Raw genomic sequence first — 19045 nt, forward strand, 5'->3', positions numbered from 1 at the left:
TGCAAAGTGAAATGCTCAGTGATGTAAATGTGTGAACATTGGATGTGATGGTAGCTCCCAGAAGTATGATGTGCTGATGCTCCCTGTCTGTGTACACAATATCTGCATAGCACCTGCAATGAGCATCCTCTTGGACCAGTTCTGGATCCTGCATCCAGCACATGCCAAGTGTGGTCCTCCAGGGGGAAGCAATGGTTAAATCTCCCCTTGGCAGTAGCCAATAGGGGATGAGTGTTGGGAGAGGGCGTTCCAGGAAAAGACACACACACTAGGTGACAGCAGCTGCCTCCACCCACTCCTCTGTATCACAGCAATGAAGAGGGAAAGCCTGTGATCATGGCAGAAGAAGACTAAGGCTGCCAGATCTACACACTTCTGGATTGCAGGACATTGCGGCCAAGCCATCAGGACTGATCTCTATGATGATGATCTGCCTGCAGCCAGCTGCCTCTTGATGCCCTCTCCTGGGATCGCATTGTCCTTTGATCAGAAGAGTCGGGGGAAGCAGGCTGCCTGGAAGATCCTGACATGAGCTGGACATGGAGGGAAGAGCTTGGCCCCTCCAGCCTGAGAGGTGAGAGGGGCATCCGAGGCTAGAGCCCATGCCTTCCAGTGTGTCATTCTGCATGCACGCTTCCTGCTGCTGCACCTTGTCATTGTGCCTGCTGGAGGGGGAGGAGGAGGAGGGCCGCCTCGTCTGATCTCACCACCATGCTGCCCGGAGTCGGGGTGTTCGGCACCAGCCTCACCTCCAGGGTCATCATCCCTCTGCTGAAAGATGAGGGCTTCGCGGTGAAGGCTCTATGGGGTCGGACCCAGGAGGAAGCTGAAGAGCTGGCCAAGGAAATGAGTGTCCCCTTCTATACCAACCGCATCGACGACGTCTTGTTGCATCAAGATGTGGATCTGGTGTGCATCAACCTACCGCCTCCTCTCACCAAACAGATCGCTGTCAAAACCCTAGGTGAGTCCATTGTTAGGTCCACTTACCGCCATCAACAGGTCTGATTGTCCTGCCCTGCTCTCACTGGAGTATTACTGACAGGGAGGGGGAGGCTTCCTAGACATGCTTCCTCCCAGGATCCCATCTGGGATCTCATCAGGGTTGTGAGATCTGAGCAGAGATCTGGGGATCTAATCATGGAAGTTGATGTCAAGTCAGGGACATGGGATCTGATTAGTGATCTGATCATGGATGCAGTATGTGATCAGGAATATGGTATCAAGTCGGGGATGCGGGATCTGATTAGTGATCTGATCATGGATGCGGTATGGGATCGGGAATGTAGTATTAAGTCGGGGATGCGGGATCTGATCAGGGATGCGGTATGTGACCAGAGATCCAGGATCTAATCATGGATGCAGTATGTGATTGGGAATGTAGTATTAAGTTGGGGATGCGGGATCTGATTAGTGATCTGATCAGGGATGCGGTATGTGACCAGAGATCCAGGATCTGATCACGGATGCGCTATGTGATCGGGAATGTGGTATCAAGTTAGGGATGCAGGATCTGATTAGTGATCTAATCAGGGATGCAGTATATGAGCAGAGAAACAAGATCTGATCATGGATGCGGTATGTGATTGGGAATGTTGTATCAAGTTAGGGATGCGGGATCTGATTAGTGATATGATCAGGGATGCGGTATGTGACCAGAGATCCAGGATCTGATCATGGATGCGGTATGTAAACAGGAATATGGTTTCTGATAAGAGATCTGGGAACTAATGGATGTGGTATATGATCTAAGATCCAGGATCTGATTATAGCTGTGGTATCTGATCAGAGATTCGGGAACTGATCGTGGAGGTGGTATATAATCAGGGATGTGGTGTCTGATCAGAGATCCAGGATCTGATCATGAATGTGGTATCTGATGGGGGATCAGATCAAGGATCTTAACAGAGATCCAATCATGGATTTGGTATGTGATCTGGGATGTGGTATCTGATCAGAGATTCAGGCTCTGATCAAGGATGTTGTATATGATCAGGGATTTAATAGCTGATCAGAGATCCAATCATGGATTTGGTATGTGATCTGGGATGTGCTATCTGATCAGAGCTCCAGGATCTGATCATGGATGTGGTATCTGGTCAGAAATCAGGGATCTGATAAAGGATGTGATATCTGATCAGAGATCCAGAATCTTATGAATGAATCTGATCAGAGATCTGGGATCTGATCAAGGATGTGGTATATGATCATGGATGTGGTGTCTGATCAGAGATCCAGGATCTGATTATAAATGTGGTGTCTGATCAGAGATCTGGGATCTAATCAAGGATGTGGTATATGATCATGGATGTGGAGTCTGATCAGAGATCCAGGATCTGATTATAAATGTGGTGTCTGATCAGAGATCTGGGATCTAATCAAGGATGTGGTATATGATCATGGATGTGGTGTCTGATCAGAGATCCAGGATCTGAATATAAATGTGGTGTCTGATCAGAGATCTGGGATCTAATCAAGGATGTGGTATATGATCATGGATGTGGTGTCTGATCAGAGATCCAGGATCTGATTATAAATGTGGTGGCTGATCAGAGATCTGGGATCTAATCAAGGATGTGGTACATGATCATGGATGTGATAGCTTATCAGAGATCTGATCTTAGATTTAGTATCTGTTCAGAGATCTGGGATCTGATCCTTGATGTGCTTTGTGATTGGAGATGTGGTATCTGAGCAGAGATCTAGGATCTAATGAAGGATGTGCAGTGTGATCGAGGATGTAGGATCTGATCTGGGGTCAGATAAGGAATGCTGGCTTCCCTGCTCTCTACATATACCGTAGGTCTTTTGTGACCAGTTTACATGCTGACCTTGCCTTTCCCAACTTTCTCAATATGGAGAAACCCTTAAATAACTTTCAAGTCTCAGGGAACCCCTGATAATGATCACTATACAGGGGGACATTAGTGTGATGATCAGTGGGAAGAATGCTTCTTCTTCTGGTGGTCAGTAGGCAGAGTACCCTTGTTACATATAGGTACAAAGATCATTGGTAACAGAGCTCACTCCTCAGAAAGTCAGAAATTGGTCCTTACTTAAGGAACCCCTAGCAAGCTCTAAATGAACCCTGGTTGAGAAAGGGGATGCTAACCAGTCTGCAGTTATATACATATTAAAGTAGATTGAAACTAAAGCCGGCCATACATGGCTCGAATTCCGAAATAATTAAAAAAAAAAAATCTAAGAATTGTCGTTCAAATTTCACACCACTAGTGGGTCACAGAAACAGCCGATTTTCGTGTGACCATCGATTTTAAGTGATCAGACATGTTGGGAATTTTGTGAAAAACTAACGAATTTCAAATCAATGATGGAAGAATAGTGCAAGAAATATAAAGCTGTGACCTGGAAAGAAAAGAAAATTCTTGGCCACGAAAATGATTTTCTGTAGCAACATGAGGAGAAATTGAAGGCTTGGTTGAATTTCGAAATCAATTGTGGCACCATCGCATTACAAAACACGAAATTTCTGATTTTCTAAAGAAAATTTGTTCAGAATTTGACCCATGCCTGCATTAGTTATGTTAATGTCATTTCAAAAGCTGTGTTTATTTTTGTAAAAATATGTAGTATTTATAATACAGTTCCTGATGCTCTTGCCTTGAATGTTCTAGTTTAGGCACTTCCTGTTAGGGGTGGCAACTGTCTTCTAATTGTCCTATTGCGTTGTCACATGCACCCCTGGGGAAGTCTATCAGTGACAACTTGGTGTGATGGTCAGTGGGTTGAATGCTCTTCTTACAAAGATCATTAGTGTCAGTGATTACTTATCTGAGAGGCAGAAATTGCCTAAAATTGTCCAAAAAAGCTCAACTTTTGTACACACTATTCCCCATCCTGTACGCTGCAGGCTGGTGTGAACAAACACATAGGAAACCAGTCTAGATCAAAGATGTGCCATCGACACCAGAGCCAGTGCATACAGACAAGAAGTGGCTGAAAAAGGCTGGAGAAGATCAGCAGTCCAAGATCATAATAATAATAATGAAAGAAGAGATTAAAACAGTATTTTATATAAAAAGCAGGGCATTTGTTTATAATACACAGGGGGGAAATTTACTAAGACTGGAGCACCTGTTCATAGTAACCAATTAGCTACTAGCTTCCGCTTGTTCAATTAAACTATGAAAATAAAAGAAAGAAGCTGATTGGTTGCCGTGCACAGCTGCTCCAGATTCCGTCTGCTCCAGTTTTAGTAAATTCCCCTTTATGTGTTTTAGTCTAGGTTCACACCTATGTGTTTTCCGTTGCGTTTTGCGGAAACGCACAGCAGTCCATTTAACATGATTTCCTATGGGACAGGTTCACATCTCCACGTTGTCACCCGATGCGTTTTTTGGACAGGGTCAGGGCTAGTTCACACTAAATGCAGTTCAGTGCGCTTGTTTTCTGCATCAAAAATACATGCACAGTGTTTTCCATGTATTCCAATGGCCCTGGTTCACACCAGTGCAGTCAGTTTCCGGTGCAGAAAAAAAAGTAGAATATGCTGCATTTTTTCTGCACAGAACCAAACTGGAACATAGCAAACTGCATCAAAACTGCACCGGAACTGCGTGTGGTGTGAACTGTAAGGGAAAACTTATCCAGAATGCATCCGGAGTTCACTTTTGTAGCGTGAACTGGCCCTTAGGGCTTGTTCACACTAGATGCAGTCCAGTGCATTTTTTTCTGCACCAAAAATGCATGCACAGTGCAGGGGCGGACTGACAGCTCATGGGGCCCCCGGGCAATAGGGGATCATGGGGCCCCTGTGTGCTTGCCCAAACTCAAAAAAGCCTATGAAAAAGGTACCAGGGGCATCTCATGGGGCCCCCTACTGACCCCGGGCCCTCGGGCAGTGCCCGAGTTTCCAAATGGTCAGTCCGCCCCTGGCACAGTGTTTTCTATGTATTCCGAAGGCTCTAGTTCACACCAGTGCAGTCAGTTCCAGTCAATTTCTGGTGCAGAAAAGAAAAAGTAGAACGTGCTGCATTTTTTCTGCACAGAACAATACTGGAACATAGCAAACTGCATCAAAACTGCACCGGAACTGCATGTGGTGTGAACTGTAAGGAAAACGCATCCAGAATGCATTTTTTGTAGTGTGAACTGGCCTGCAGGGACTTTTTTAAATGCAAAACGTTGCGTTTTTGGTTCTATAGACCTTAATGGAAGTGCTGCAGAAAAGCATGTAGTGCGTTTTTGATGTATTTTTGACGTGTTTTTGATGCGTTTTAATCTTCCCAGCAACAAGTTGAAAAAACAGTGAAAAATGCATAAAAAATGCAGCAAAAACGCATGTGCAAAAAAACACAAAACACACTGCAGAAACGGATCAAATGCAAACTGCCTTAGCAAGTGTCATTGAGTTCTGGTTTAGATCTGCTTTAATCAAGGGGCTTACAGCAGTCTATAAAAAGTTTTCAGTAAGCAGCATGTGTCAGCATATGTTTCTGCCATTTACTTTGTCGTACTGTCGTTGCGGTTCAGAGGGGTTGCAGTTTACGGCAGCATCATTTCTTGGCATTAATTAATAGCTCCAATTTAGCTGCTGCATAATTTACTCTTCTTCCATTTGCAAAACAGACGCACAGCCATTAGATGATGAGAGGTGCCGGGCATTAATAACTGTGATCATATGAGCCAAGTGCAGTTTATATTCATAGTAATCCCGGTTTATGGGTGATCTCCATGCTGCATATGTCTAGCACAGTGTAATGTGGCTTTACAATCGCAGGGTGGGTACAAATAGCACTGTGTATGAACTGGCATCACGGCAGATTCGGAAAACACTGACAGCTAGTTATAGGATAAGGGATGTAGCTGATTGGACTGATGTGAACTGGCTGAGACTAATGCTGGCCATACATGGGTCGAAATTCGGCCGATTTTGCATCCGAAAATCAGACCTAAGAATAATTGGCCAATTTTGGCTCTGTTAGTGAGTCAATGGCTCAGGCCGATTTTCGATCTGTTAGTGAGTCAATGGCTCAGGCCGATTTTTGCTCTGTTAGTGAGTCAATGGCTCAGGCCGATTTTCGATCTGTTAGTGAGTCAATGGCTCAGGCCGATTTTTGCTCTGTTAGTGAGTCAATGGCTCAGGCCGATTTTTGCTCTGTTAGTGAGTCAATGGCTCAGGTCGATTTTCGCTCTGTTAGTGAGTCAATGGCTCAGGCCGATTTTTGCTCTGTTAGTGGGTCAATGGCTCAGGCCGATTTCTGCTCTGTTAGTGAGTCAATGGCTCAGGCCGATTTTTGCTCTGTTAGTGAGTCAATGGCTCAGGCCGATTTTTGCTCTGTTAGTGAGTCAATGGCTCAGGTCGATTTTCGCTCTGTTAGTGAGTCAATGGCTCAGGCTGATTTTTTCTCTGTTAGTGAGTTAATGGCACTGGACGATTTTCATGGTTCCTCCCCTTTTCGCTGATTGGGCATGTTGGAAAATTTGTGAAAAACGACTGATTTTCAACTCAATGATGGTCAAATCGTACGATCGTTTTTCCTAAAAGAATATGCGCATGAGCCGTGACCTGGAAGGAACAGAAGTTTCACCTGTTATATGGGGTGAACTTTATGACTTGGTCGGCCGATTTTCGGAATCATTGATGGCACCATCGGATTACCATTGGAGTGAACAACATTTTTGATTTTCGGACGAAAAATCATTCGGAACTCAAACCATGAAAGGAGCGATTCGTCATCTTTTGGTGTGACATGGTGCATTTTTGGCCCCACAGACTTCAGTGAGAATGGAGGAAAAATTAATGAAAAACGCATCAAAAATGCATAAATAGAAGCGCATGAAGATGCAGACATGTAAGTGTGAACATAACTGATGCACAACACTGCAGATTAATGTAAATGAAACACTGGGGTTGATTTACTAAAACTGGAGTGTGCAAAATCTGGTGCAGCTGTGCATGGTAGCCAATCAGCTTCTAACTTCAGCTTGTTCAATTAGGCTTTGACAATAAAACCTGGAAGCTGATTGGTTTCTTTGTAGAGCTGCACCAGAACGAAAAATTGTTCAGAATTCGAACCATGTATGACCTGCATTAGTCTCTGTTCACACCTGAGTGACAATGCATGATAAGGGGAATCTAATTATTGTCTATAGAGCCCATTTATGACTGTGCAACACACTTCCATGAAAGGAGAGATCTGTTATCTTTTGGTGTGATATGGCGCATTTTTGGCCTCACAGACTTCAGTGAGAACGCAGGAACAATTTTCGGACGAAAATTTGTTCGGAATTTGACCCATGTATGGCCTGCATAAGGATAGGTTCACATATGTGCGGGTGGTACATATGTGAACCTATCCTTATGCTCACGACGCAGCAACTAAAAAAATAGACGCAGCAACTAAAAACGCAGAAACTCAAGCAACTAAAAAAATATTTCCTGCGCTACTTTTCCACATCTTCCTTGCAACATGAGAGCCATAGACTGTGATTTTAAAATCACAAAAGTTGCAAGGAAGTTGTTTCAATGTCTTATCTTTGTGACTTTGGCTACAACTTCGGAGGGTTTTATAAGTTCAATAATATATATTACCCTCTTGTTATGATTGGCCAAAATAGCAAAACATCAAAGTCATATTGAAGTCGCAATGCAAAGTCACACAACTTTGAGGTCCCAGCAGTGTGAACCAAGCCTTCGTGACCCATAGAGGTTCACTGGTAAAATCAAAATAAGTTTTGCTCGGGCACGAGAGCCCATTCATTCGAATGGACTCCCCTGCCCCGGGACACGCAGGGAAGAAGTCCCTGCGCTTCTTTGGAAACTGCAGCCCGCATGGGAACTTCAGTTCCCAGTGCGTTTGCAATTTCCAGTGCGGGCAGCGTGCCATTAGAATTAATGGCACCGGCCCGCAGGTCTGCATTCCTCTGTGTGGGTGGTGCAGCTGCATGGATTTTTGTGCGGATCCGCAGCGGCACCACCCACACAGATGTGAACCTAGCCTTATGCACACTGGACGTTTTTACAGCGGCTGTTTTTGGCTTTTGACATTTTTTTTCTACAGCCAGTAAACCCCCCAGCATGTTATCCTATGTGTCCATGTACACACAGACTGTAATCAGCGTTTTTTGACAGGGGTGTTTTTTGGCTGGAAAAAAAAAACAAAACGAGTGGGTTTCTAGAGGAGTTTTTTAGCTGTAAAAATGCTCTAACGCTGAAAAACGCGATAAATCAGCGCTATTGACCTTTTTTTTACCAAAGAAATATATTTTTTTTGGGTCAAAAAAACCTCTAAAAAATGGAAACATGGAAAAACTTCCATGAAAGGAGAGATCTGTCATCTTTTGGTGTGATATGGCGCATTTTTGGCCCCACAGACTTCAGTGAGAACGCAGGAAAATGCAGACGTGTAAGTGCGAACCTAACTGATGCACAACACTGAAGATTAATAGAATGTAAATGAAACACTGGGGTTGATTTACTAAAACTGGAGAGTGCAAAACCTGGTGCAGCTGTTCATGGTAGCCAATCAGCTTCTAACTTCAGCTTGTTTAATTAAGCTTTGACAATAAAACCTGGAAGCTGATTGGTTTCTATGCACAGCTGCACCAGATTTTGCACTCTCCAGTTTTAGTAAATCAACCCAAATGTGTTTGAACTGAATACGGTTTCTTCCGGCGGACTCTTTCACAGGTTTTTGTTTCAACTAGTTGATATGATGAGAACATTCCAAAGCTAGTGTGCATGAAGCCTAAGGCAAAAGATGCTGCAAGACCCCTTTCACATGGGGAGGACCTGTCAGCGGATCCGCTTGCTCAGCACGGGAGCAACCTACGAAAATCGGCCGGTGCCATTGACCCACTAACAAAGCGAAAATCGGCCAATTATTCTTAGGTCCGGCAAAAAACAGTCGAATTTCGACCCATGTATGGCCGGCTTAATTTGGAATGGTAGTCTGTTCACATACTAAAGTGTTAGACCGGCCGTACATTGGTCGATTTTCGAACTATTTTTTTCTAAAAAATCAGACCTAAGAATGATCGGCTGATTTTCGCTCTGTTAATGGGGCAATGGCACCGGCCGATTATCATGGTTCCTCCCCATTTCGTTTATCAGGAATGTTGGAAAATTAGTGAAAAACGACTGATTTTCGAAGTCATTGGTGGCACCATCGGATTACAGAACGAAGGATGTTTTCAATCAAAAAATCGTTCGGAATTTGACCCATGTATGGCCTGCTTTATACATAGAAAAGGAAATTCCAGGATTAATAATAGACAGACATGCTGCTAATCCATTCTATGAATGGAGGGTGTAATCAAGTATGTCACAGACAGCAGTGAGTAATGTTATAGTCATTGGACATTGCAGTCTGACACACAGGAAATGCAAGCTGTTCAGTTAATGTTTAAAAGTCACCGATCGCACCCCTGTGATATAAAATCGCGCAATTTGTGTGCAATTTCCACACGATTTCAGGTGCAATTTGTGAAGACTTTATTGCTACTTGTGAAGATTTTCAACCATGTCTTGAAATTTGCTGTGCGATTTCCATTATATTCCATGTATGTAAAATTGTAACAAAACTGCAGAAAAAGTCATGCAAGAACTACTTTAGAAATCGTGCTGCAGCAAATTGCACATGTTGAGACACTGACATTCACATTCATTCGGTGTGATTTCAATTCGCAAATCGCACCTGAAATCGCATCGGTGTGACCGGGCACTTAATCTTTTTTTTTTTTTTTTTTTTTTTAGATAGAGTGAAGAAGGGTGAGAACATCTGGCAGTTTTTACAGCTGTCTTGAGTTGGGGAATCTCCCTACACTCCCCGTTGTGGTGACAACATTGAGATAATACACTGTACTTGTAGATATATAGGTCAATGCTGTGTGTATGTATATATATATTAAAATACATTATACTTGCTGATCCTGCAATAAATAAATCCAGTAAACTTGGTGGGAGAAACAGTGGGGTGCCATCCAACACATTTGGGCTTAAGGACTTGTTCACACCAGTGGCTTTGTTTTACTGGTGTGCACTGTAAGCCCCAGTTCACACTGATGCCGTGTGGAATTCGCACTGGTTTCCGCATCATGATCGCACCCCATTCATGAGAACTGCTGCGGTGTGTGTATGTTAAGTTAACGACACCCCAAAATTGGTTCACAAAATAATGTGCAGAATCGGATTCTGGTGCGGACAAAAAAAAAGGCCATCGACACATGCCCTATGCTTTTATGAATGGGGAATTTAACTGGTTCCCGCCCTGGCCGTCATATTACAATAGGTCTCTCATTCTGGGTGGACAACATATGACGTTCTCGAAGAACGGGACGCGCTGTGGCGCAATCTGTCATCCGCTGTGTCAACAGACAGACACAGCAGATGACAGATTACTGTACTGACTGCAGCTGAGACCTTGTGATCACTGTGACCAATCACAGCAGATTACATGGCAATTGTACACAATGGATGGCTTCCATTCATAGCCATTCTTTGTGTACTATTGTGTTGTGAGCTGCCATTGACCCTGTCTATACCATGTGATCACTGTGACCAATCACAGCTAATCACAACAATACACACTCGATGAATGGATTCATTCACAACAAATGGTTGCTTATAAGAGTGATTATTACTGTTATAAGTGATCATATGTTGTAAAACAAAAAATCCTCATCATCTCCCCAGAGTAGTACAGTGTTACTATGGTGTAACACTGTACTGCCTTGGTTACAGTATGTGCATGGATACATAGGGGTTGATTTACTAAAGGCAGTTAGGCTGTGCACTTTGAAAAGTGCAGTTACTTTCTGCAAGTGCAGTTGCTTCAGGGCTTAGTAAATGAGGTAAAGCTTTGCTTGGCAAAGAATATTCAATCACATGCAAGGAAAATAAAAACTGCCTTTTTGCTTGCATATGATTGGATTATGGATGGCAGCAGAGCTTCTGCTCATTTACTAAGTTCTGGAGCAACTGCACTTGCAGCATCTACCTGAGTGCACAAGTGCAAAATCCTGATCACCTCCCCAGAGTAGTACAGTGTTACTATGGTGTAACACTGTGCCGCCTTGGTTACGGTATGTAAAAAAATATAATCATTGACGGATGTATTTACCTGCATTTGACCTCCTTCTGACATGCATTTAACTTGCTTTTAAGCTGTGTTAGCATTCTCACAGACTTGTATGGGAATTAAAAAAAACTGATCTGCCGCAAACAAAAGGCCATCTACACATACGCTATGCTTTGATGAATGGGGAATCAAGTGACCTAAGAACACAATAACTAATGGCTTTGCTATGTTTTTCTATTAGATAAGAAGGCTTGGTTACACTGAGCGTTTGCATAGTACAAGATATACCTGCAGCCATCCCAGCTCCACCAGAATAGAAAACATCCATTTTAGCTAGGCCTCATGCACACGGGAACATGGGGCTGTACAGGCTAAATTGCAGATCTCTTTTCACGTCCGGGAGACACCTCTGCAGCGTACAGCTGCTCATGGTAATGAATGTATGCTAGATGTAGATGGGTATATGCTGTGCTTGCGTAAACTTGGACACGGGCACAAATTCCTGAATGACGCTAGTATGCGTGCAGGGGTTTATGACCATGTGTGAGTTTACACAAGTACAGCCATTCATTACTATGGACAGTTTATGTTGCAGTTATATCTCCTGGGCACACTGCTTTTTCTATTTTACAACCTAATAGGCCTGTGTACATGAGACCTTTAACCACTTGCCTTCCAGAGGATTTACCCCCCCTTCCTGACCAGACCGTTGCTTGCAATATGGTGCTGCGTTACTTTAACTGACAATTGCGCGGTCATGCAACGCTGCACCCAAATTAAGTTTACATCTTTTTTTCCCACAAATAGAGCTTTCTTTTGGTGGTATTTGATCACCTGTGTGTTTTTATTTTTTGTGCTATAAACTAAAAAAGACCGACAATTAAAAAAAAAAAAACAATATTTTTGACTTTTTGCTATAAAACATATCCAGTAAAAAAATTAAAAAATCAAATTTCGTCATAAATGTAGGCCAAAATGTATTCTGCTACATGTCTTTGCTAAAAAAAAAAAATCCAGATATGTGTAAATTAATTGGTTTATGTTAAAGTTATAGCATCTACGAATGGCGGTATATATACTGGAATTTTTATATACTAGTAATAGCAGCGATTAGCAACTTATAGCAGGACTGCGGCGGGCATTCTGGCACTGGTGGGAAACGGACTAACTGTATTATTGTCACTGGGGATGTCGGTGACCGTGATCAGTGCTAATAAAAAAACTCACACTGTACTAATGACACTGGGCAGGAAGGGGTTAACATGTGGGGCGATCAAAGGGTTAACTGTGTGCTGTTTACTGTGTGCTATGTCTGTGTTTTACAGTGTAAGCACACTGCTTTGTATTGCTCTGCTATGCAGAGCAATACAAAGCATACGCTTAGCTGACGGGAGAGATCTGTATTGTTTACGATACAGACCTCTCCCCTGTCAGTGATACTTGGCAATCTCCGGGTTCAGGCGGGGAATTTCTGGCCGGGACCCAGTGATCGACAGCTGTAGCTGCTAATGGCCCCCTACCCGGAAATACAAAATCACATACAGTCAGGTCCATAAATATTGGGACATGGACACAATTCTAACATTTCTGGCTCTATACACCACCACAATGGATTTGAAATGAAACAAACATGATGTGCTTTAACTGCAGACTGTCAGCTTTAATTTGAGGGTATTTACATTCAAATTAAAGCTGACAGTCTGCAGTTAAAGCACATCATGTTTGTTTCATTTCAAATCCATTGTGGTGGTGTATAGAGCCAGAAATGTTAGAATTGTGTCCATGTCCCAATATTTATGGACATGACTGTATATATGTGATTTTGCGCAGCCCTGCCACCCTGTTGCAGTATTTATGCTATAGGGCAGTGGGGAATCGGTTAAAGGACAAGTGCACTTTTATGTATTCTTTCATCCTTGGAGCAGTATGAACTGTCTATGTTGGTGACAAGTTTACTTGAAGCAATCCATTGCTCAGCCTATAAAAGTGCTCACCATCCATTTCCACATTTCCCCAGGAGAGTGATTAGATATGATACCAAACCTGCTCATGCATAGCAAGGACATTCATACAAGTTTACAAGGACATCCCCTTGACATTTGTGTAGGCTTGCCTTTGCTGATAATGAATACAAGTACATCAGACTAGCCCTACACTGTTCATTGAGATGTTTGAGACACAATGGAAACTAGAAATATTCTATCCCCTGAGAGAGAAAAAAAAAGTTCCCGTAGGACTAGTAGCTAAAGTGATAGGGGACAGATATAATAATATTAAGATATTAGATAATAAAATAATTAGATAATAGATAATAAGATATACAAAGAATATCCAATCACATGCAAGGAAAATAAAAAACAGCCTTTTTGCTTGCACATGATTGGATGATGCTCTTTTAGTTCTGGAGCAACTGCACTTGCAGCATGCAACTTTTCAAAGTGCACATTCTTTTTGCAGTTAGTAAATCAACCTCATAGGCTAACATACAAGGGAATTTAGAGGCAAAAAAAAAACGCCAGTTGCCACTAACAGCCAACATCCAATGTGCATAAGGCATGAACGTTGTGTGAATGGGGCCGTAATACAAAAACGGTTACCTATAGTTTGAATATGTTTTTTATGCAGAGCACAAAAAAAAGAGAACAATTATGTATTGTTATGAGATAGGTATTCCGAAATGTAGTAGAGGTGCAGTTTTCATGCTGTACAATTATGGAACCAAGTCCATTATAAACAACGCACCCACAGGAATGACACTTGGGTACTTGTCAATTTATTGTGTTGCTATTTCTAGTCATATATACAGTTACTAGTTGAGTTGGATAATGAACCTACAAATGTCAAACATAAATGGTGAAGGTCAGCTGTGACCTGCATCAGTTGTGATGACTATTGAGAAGCAATACTTTGACACAGCATCCTTAGTCTGCAGGATCACTTGCCGACGTGACTAAAATAGACAATTGGCAATGTCCTGGCTGTTGAAATTAGGTCATCCTCTGAAGAACTTGCAGAACGTTATACAATAGAGTTTTAGTCATCTGTAAAAACAGGAAAAAAGACAATAGGGAGTATACACAACGATATTGTCAACTTTAAAGGTCCTCCTTTAAATGTCTATTGCTTCTTAACCATATAACTAGGGCTGCCTATCGATTAGATATCTGTTATTGGGGCAGTAGGACCTCTGCAATTCTCAACCAATGGCTAGTTATGATTTTTTGTACCTTCTGTTAAAACATTTTTTTCTTTGCAAATTGTAACAAATATATAGTGGTGAAAATTAAAGCCGATAAGTTCAGTAAATGTCACATATTCAAAAGACGTGGAAAAGGGCACTAAACAATATCTTTACTCTCCAAAAATAATCCATACACATGGATTACATGGACATGGAGTGGAACTAAACTTTATATTTAAAGAGGAGCTTCAGCCTCCCCCCAGAAAAGTAAAAGTCAGCAGCTACCATTACTGTATTTGCTGACTTAATAAAAGGACTGGTTTATCACGGTTCTCTGATAGTTTAGGTTTTTGAGATTTTATTTGAGATGTGCAAAGAGAGATCACACAAACACTTTTATATGTATAACATTTAATGAAGTAATGACAGATCCAGATAAAGATAACAAATGTAATAATATTAGAGAATGTAACAAGAATACTTAACTATAAATGCCTTTTTTTGCCACAGAGTCCCCCATCTTATGCGGCGTGGCACACATGTTGAGATCAGATGCTTGCATAATAGCAGTTCTGAGACGAGGCTCCCTGTTACAGGTTTTGGCTGTGGTATATACAGGAGCAGTGGGTAGTATTTGGCCAATGGTGCCTTTTAAGGAGATAGCATACGTTCCTGAAAAGGCTTGACATTCCTTTAGTGTGAAGTCATCTAAGGTAACCAGGCTTAGAATTCTTTCTTAGATATTGTGAGCCAGTATTAACCTTCCTGGCGGTAATCCCGAGTGTGACGGGGTTAATTTCAGTACCAAAAGCGGTAACCCCGAGCAACACTCAGGATTACACTGCAGCGATCCCTCGAGCCTTACCTTGTCCCACGATCCTGCGAGGTCCTCCCGCCGTGTCCCCCAGCAATGTCTGCCGGCTGATGCCGGCATCCATCTTCCAGGTTCCGTTTCCTGCGAGCGTCGGGACATACGGGGGGTGGAACCGGCAGGAGATTAAAATAAAGTAAAAATTTGACATACACGCAATACATTGTAATCTCTTAGTATTACATTACTGTATCAAACCATTTCCCTTAAATTTTATCCCTAGTGCTTTGTCCTGTGCCCTGCCTGCACTTTTTCCATTCATTCTGCCTGGAAACTGAGAAATGTCCATGGCATCGAAAAAGTGTCCCTTTAGGTCAAAAGCGGTTTTAGACCAGCTACAGAACAGCGATAGTGAATTAGAATCACTTGCAGAATTGAGTGATAATGATTCGTGGGGAAATTCCTCATCAGACACTGAAAACGATTCTGCGACTAAGATCAGTGATGTGCGAACTTGGCGCTATATTTCAAATTTCAGTGTTTTTGGTTTCATTACCTTATTGAATTCAATTTATTATTATTTTTTATAATTATTTATTATATTATAATTTATGATTTTGTGTTTCAAACTTTATCATGCCCGGGATGTTTACTAGAGTCTTGTTTGGACAGATTTAAGCGAGTTATTCCTAAGAATTACAGGCCTACAATATAAAACAACAAATTTCCATGAAAAACAATGTACTGCTTTGACATTCAAAAACATTGATTAGTTAGACCGCCAGGGAGGTTAATAAGGAAATATGAAATTTCCCCATTACTGACACTTAACTGTTCAGGGATCCAGCACCCTCTTCACCCGGGCCGGTTCTTCACTGGTCTTGGGGTCCCTGGTACTGGGATATTTACTAAACCGGCTGTTAAGTCTTCCGGCTTCATAGTCGGGTTCCCACTGCGCATGCACAAACCTTACTGGGGGAGATTTGCTAAAGCTGGTTCAAACAGAAGCTGGTGCACCTGTTCATGGTAGCCAATCAGATTCTAACCTCAGCTTGTTCAGTTAAGCTTTGGAAATAAAACCTGGAAGCTGATTGGTTTTTATGCAGAAGCGCACCTGATTTTGCACTCTCCAACTGTAGTAAATAAACCCCACGTTGCTTTTTGAATGGTCCTGCAGTCATCTGGGACCTGTGATGTCTCCCAGAAGGCTTCGGGCAAAAAAGTGGGGCGGAGGGTTGACCTTATGCTCAGATCACCTAATCAATCCAGGCGGAAATTTTTTAAAAATGATAGAGGAGGAGGAGGAGGCAGAAAAGTGGATCTTCCGCTTTTGGGTGAAGTTCTTCGTTAAAAACTGGGAGCAGGAAGACTCTCTATTGTTGAAGAAACATGCAATATCTCTTTTAAAAGATTAAAATAAATCTGCCTGCCTGCTGTCAGTCTTTTGGAGAATGTACACTAAACTATCCCGTATTGTAATCAAATTTGGAACCACGGAAATCCTAAAAAAGCAGACAAGGCTACTCCCACTGGCTGTTAGAGCGGACTTGATGGGATATGTTGGTAGCAGAGCTAGAATAGTTTCACAGTGTTGCGTTCCCAATGAGGCCTTCTCCTGACTGATGGAGGGTGGAGCAAATTATGCTTATGATGAATTTGATTGGCCAAGCCAAACAAATTAAACACAAGCAGAAATGGCTGTTTTCACCAATCACAAGAGCGGATGGGGAACTGCCTGCGTGTTAGGCAGGATTGACCTTCGTCATTGCTAGGGTCCAGGAGCCACCTGTGTCTTATCATCTAGCTGAGCATTGGTGGTGGCCAGTAGAGGCCATTTATGCTGTATATATGCGTACAGACCACTGAAAAGCAGGATCATTCTGGCAGCTTCTGCCAGCAAGATCCATTGTAGAAAACTACAGTACGACATGAATGAGGAGGCTTTCTGCTTTCAAAACAAGAAGCAGTCCTTCTAGTTAATTTTTTAGTATATATGTGAGAACATTTAACCTGCCTTTCTCTTTTATATGCCTTACAGAGGCAGACCAATGGAATACTAAGTTTACACAGGCATTCCACAGAGGTTTTACACCAATCTCAATGACACCAAGCAAACACTTTTCGCTGGGTGCAGTGAATAATTCAAGAGCCTGTACATACATAATGTAATAATGAGAGTAATCAATGCTGTTTATAATTCTGACACAGGGAAACTGACCGTGTAAACTGAAAATAAAATGGCCAGGTCAAATCTAGGGTAACACAAAGAGAAACTGGTAGCATTAAACGTATGCATAATACAGTATGTCAGGCCAAAATCCTTTTTTGGGTTTTGGATAAAGTTGTGAAGGATTAGAACTCCTGCTGACAATGGTTTTGCCAGATGTAAGGGAACATCTACAACAGGAACACAGACAGAAATAACAATCTGGCAGGGCTTTTGGGCATCTCCTACTCCACCAAAGAGCATTTCTATTTTTGTCGGTGTTGCTGTTGGAGAGTTCCCCTCAGGTGTTGCTGTTGGAGAGTTCCCCTCAGGCGTTGCTGTCAGAGAGTTCCCCTCAGGCATTGCTGTTGGAGAGTTCCCCTCAGGTGTTGCTATCGGGAGAGTTCCCCTCAGGCGTTGCTGTCGTAGAGTTCCCCTCTGGCGTTGCTGTCGGAGAATTCCCCTCAGGCGTTGCTGTCGGAGAATTCCCCTCAGGCGTTGCTGTTGGAGAGTTCCCCTCAGGCATTGCTGTCGGAGAGTTCCCCTCAGGCATTGCTGTCGGAGAGTTCCCCTCAGGCGTTGCTGTCGGAGAGTTCCCCTCAGGCATTGCTGTCGGAGAGTTCCCCTCAGGCGTTGCTGTCGGAGAGTTCCCCACAGGTGTTGCTGTCGGAGAGTTCCCCTCAGGCGTTGCTGTCGGAGAGTTCCCCACAGGCGTTGCTGTCGGAGAGTTCCCCTCAGGCGTTGCTGTTGGAGAGTTCCCCTCAGGCGTTGCTGTCGGAGAGTTCCCCTCAGGCGTTGCTGTTGGAGAGTTCCCCTCAGGCGTTGCTGTTGGAGAGTTCCCCTCAGGCGTTGCTGTTGGAGAGTTCCCCTCAGGCATTGCTGTTGGAGAGTTCCCCTCAGGCGTTGCTGTCGGAGAGAGTTTCCCACAGGTGTTACTGTTGGAGAGTTCCCCTCAGGCGTTGCTGTTGGAGAGTTCCCCTCAGGCGTTGCTGTTGGAGAGTTCCCCTCGAGTGTTGCTGTCGGAGAGTTCCCCTTTAGGCGTTGTTGTCGGAGAGTTCCCCTCAGGCGTTGCTGTCGGAGAGTTCCCCTCAGGCGTTGCTGTTGGAGAGTTCCCCTCAGGTGTTGCTGTTAGAGAGTTCCCCTCAGGTGTTGCTGTTGGAGAGTTCCCCTCAGGTGTTGCTGTCGGAGAGTTCCCCTCAGGTGTTGCTGTTGGAGAGTTCCCCTCAGGTGTTGCTGTTGGAGAGTTCCCCTCAGGTGTTGCTGTCGGAGAGTTCCCCTCAGGTGTTGCTGTTGGAGAGTTCCCCTCAGGTGTTGCTGTTGGAGAAGTGTTCCCCTCACTTCCTGCTTAGTAAAATGTTCTGAATAGGACAAAAAATGAGGGGAAATCTCTGTAATGGAGCCCCAAAGTACAAAATATGGATTTTATCTCTTTCCTGCTCTACCACAAAAAAGTTTTGGCTGGCCATACACTTTAAATCTTCTTGCAAATTGGGTGTCTAGTCCCTGTGCGTCCAATCCCAGCTTTTTAGTGCACCCAGCAAGCACTGGTGCAGTGTCCAGCTATGACAGGCTAAAATACCAGGCAGCTGGACAGGACTAAAATCTGTAAGTGGTACTCGTGTTTAGGGCCCTTTGTGTTCAGGGGCATATGCCGGAACACAAAATACATTATGTTAATTGTGCCTAAGAATTTCCCTGAAAGGTTTTATCTGGATTTCCTCCTAAGAAATAGCAGTGCACTTCCTGTAATGCGTGTGTGCCTAGGCACTCCTGTGGCTATAGCCTTAGGCCCCATTCACAGCTGA

General features: G+C 43.2%; 1 protein-coding gene across 1 annotated transcript in view; it reads left to right on the forward strand.

The window, feature by feature from the left end:
• The first annotated feature begins 279 nt into the window (after positions 1-279).
• The window catches only part of GFOD1 (Gfo/Idh/MocA-like oxidoreductase domain containing 1), a 130745-nt gene continuing 111979 nt past the window's right edge, over positions 280-19045 (forward strand). Inside the window, exon 1 of the mRNA XM_089682304.1 lies at positions 280-964. Coding sequence (XP_089538430.1) covers positions 712-964 — 253 coding nt within the window. The 5' untranslated portion in view covers positions 280-711. The remainder of the gene's footprint in view (positions 965-19045) is intronic.

Source organism: Staurois parvus, unplaced genomic scaffold, assembly GCF_062004578.1.
Source record: "Staurois parvus isolate SC_StPar_1 unplaced genomic scaffold, SC_StPar_1.0 ptg000287l, whole genome shotgun sequence".
NCBI lineage: Eukaryota > Metazoa > Chordata > Amphibia > Anura > Ranidae > Staurois > Staurois parvus.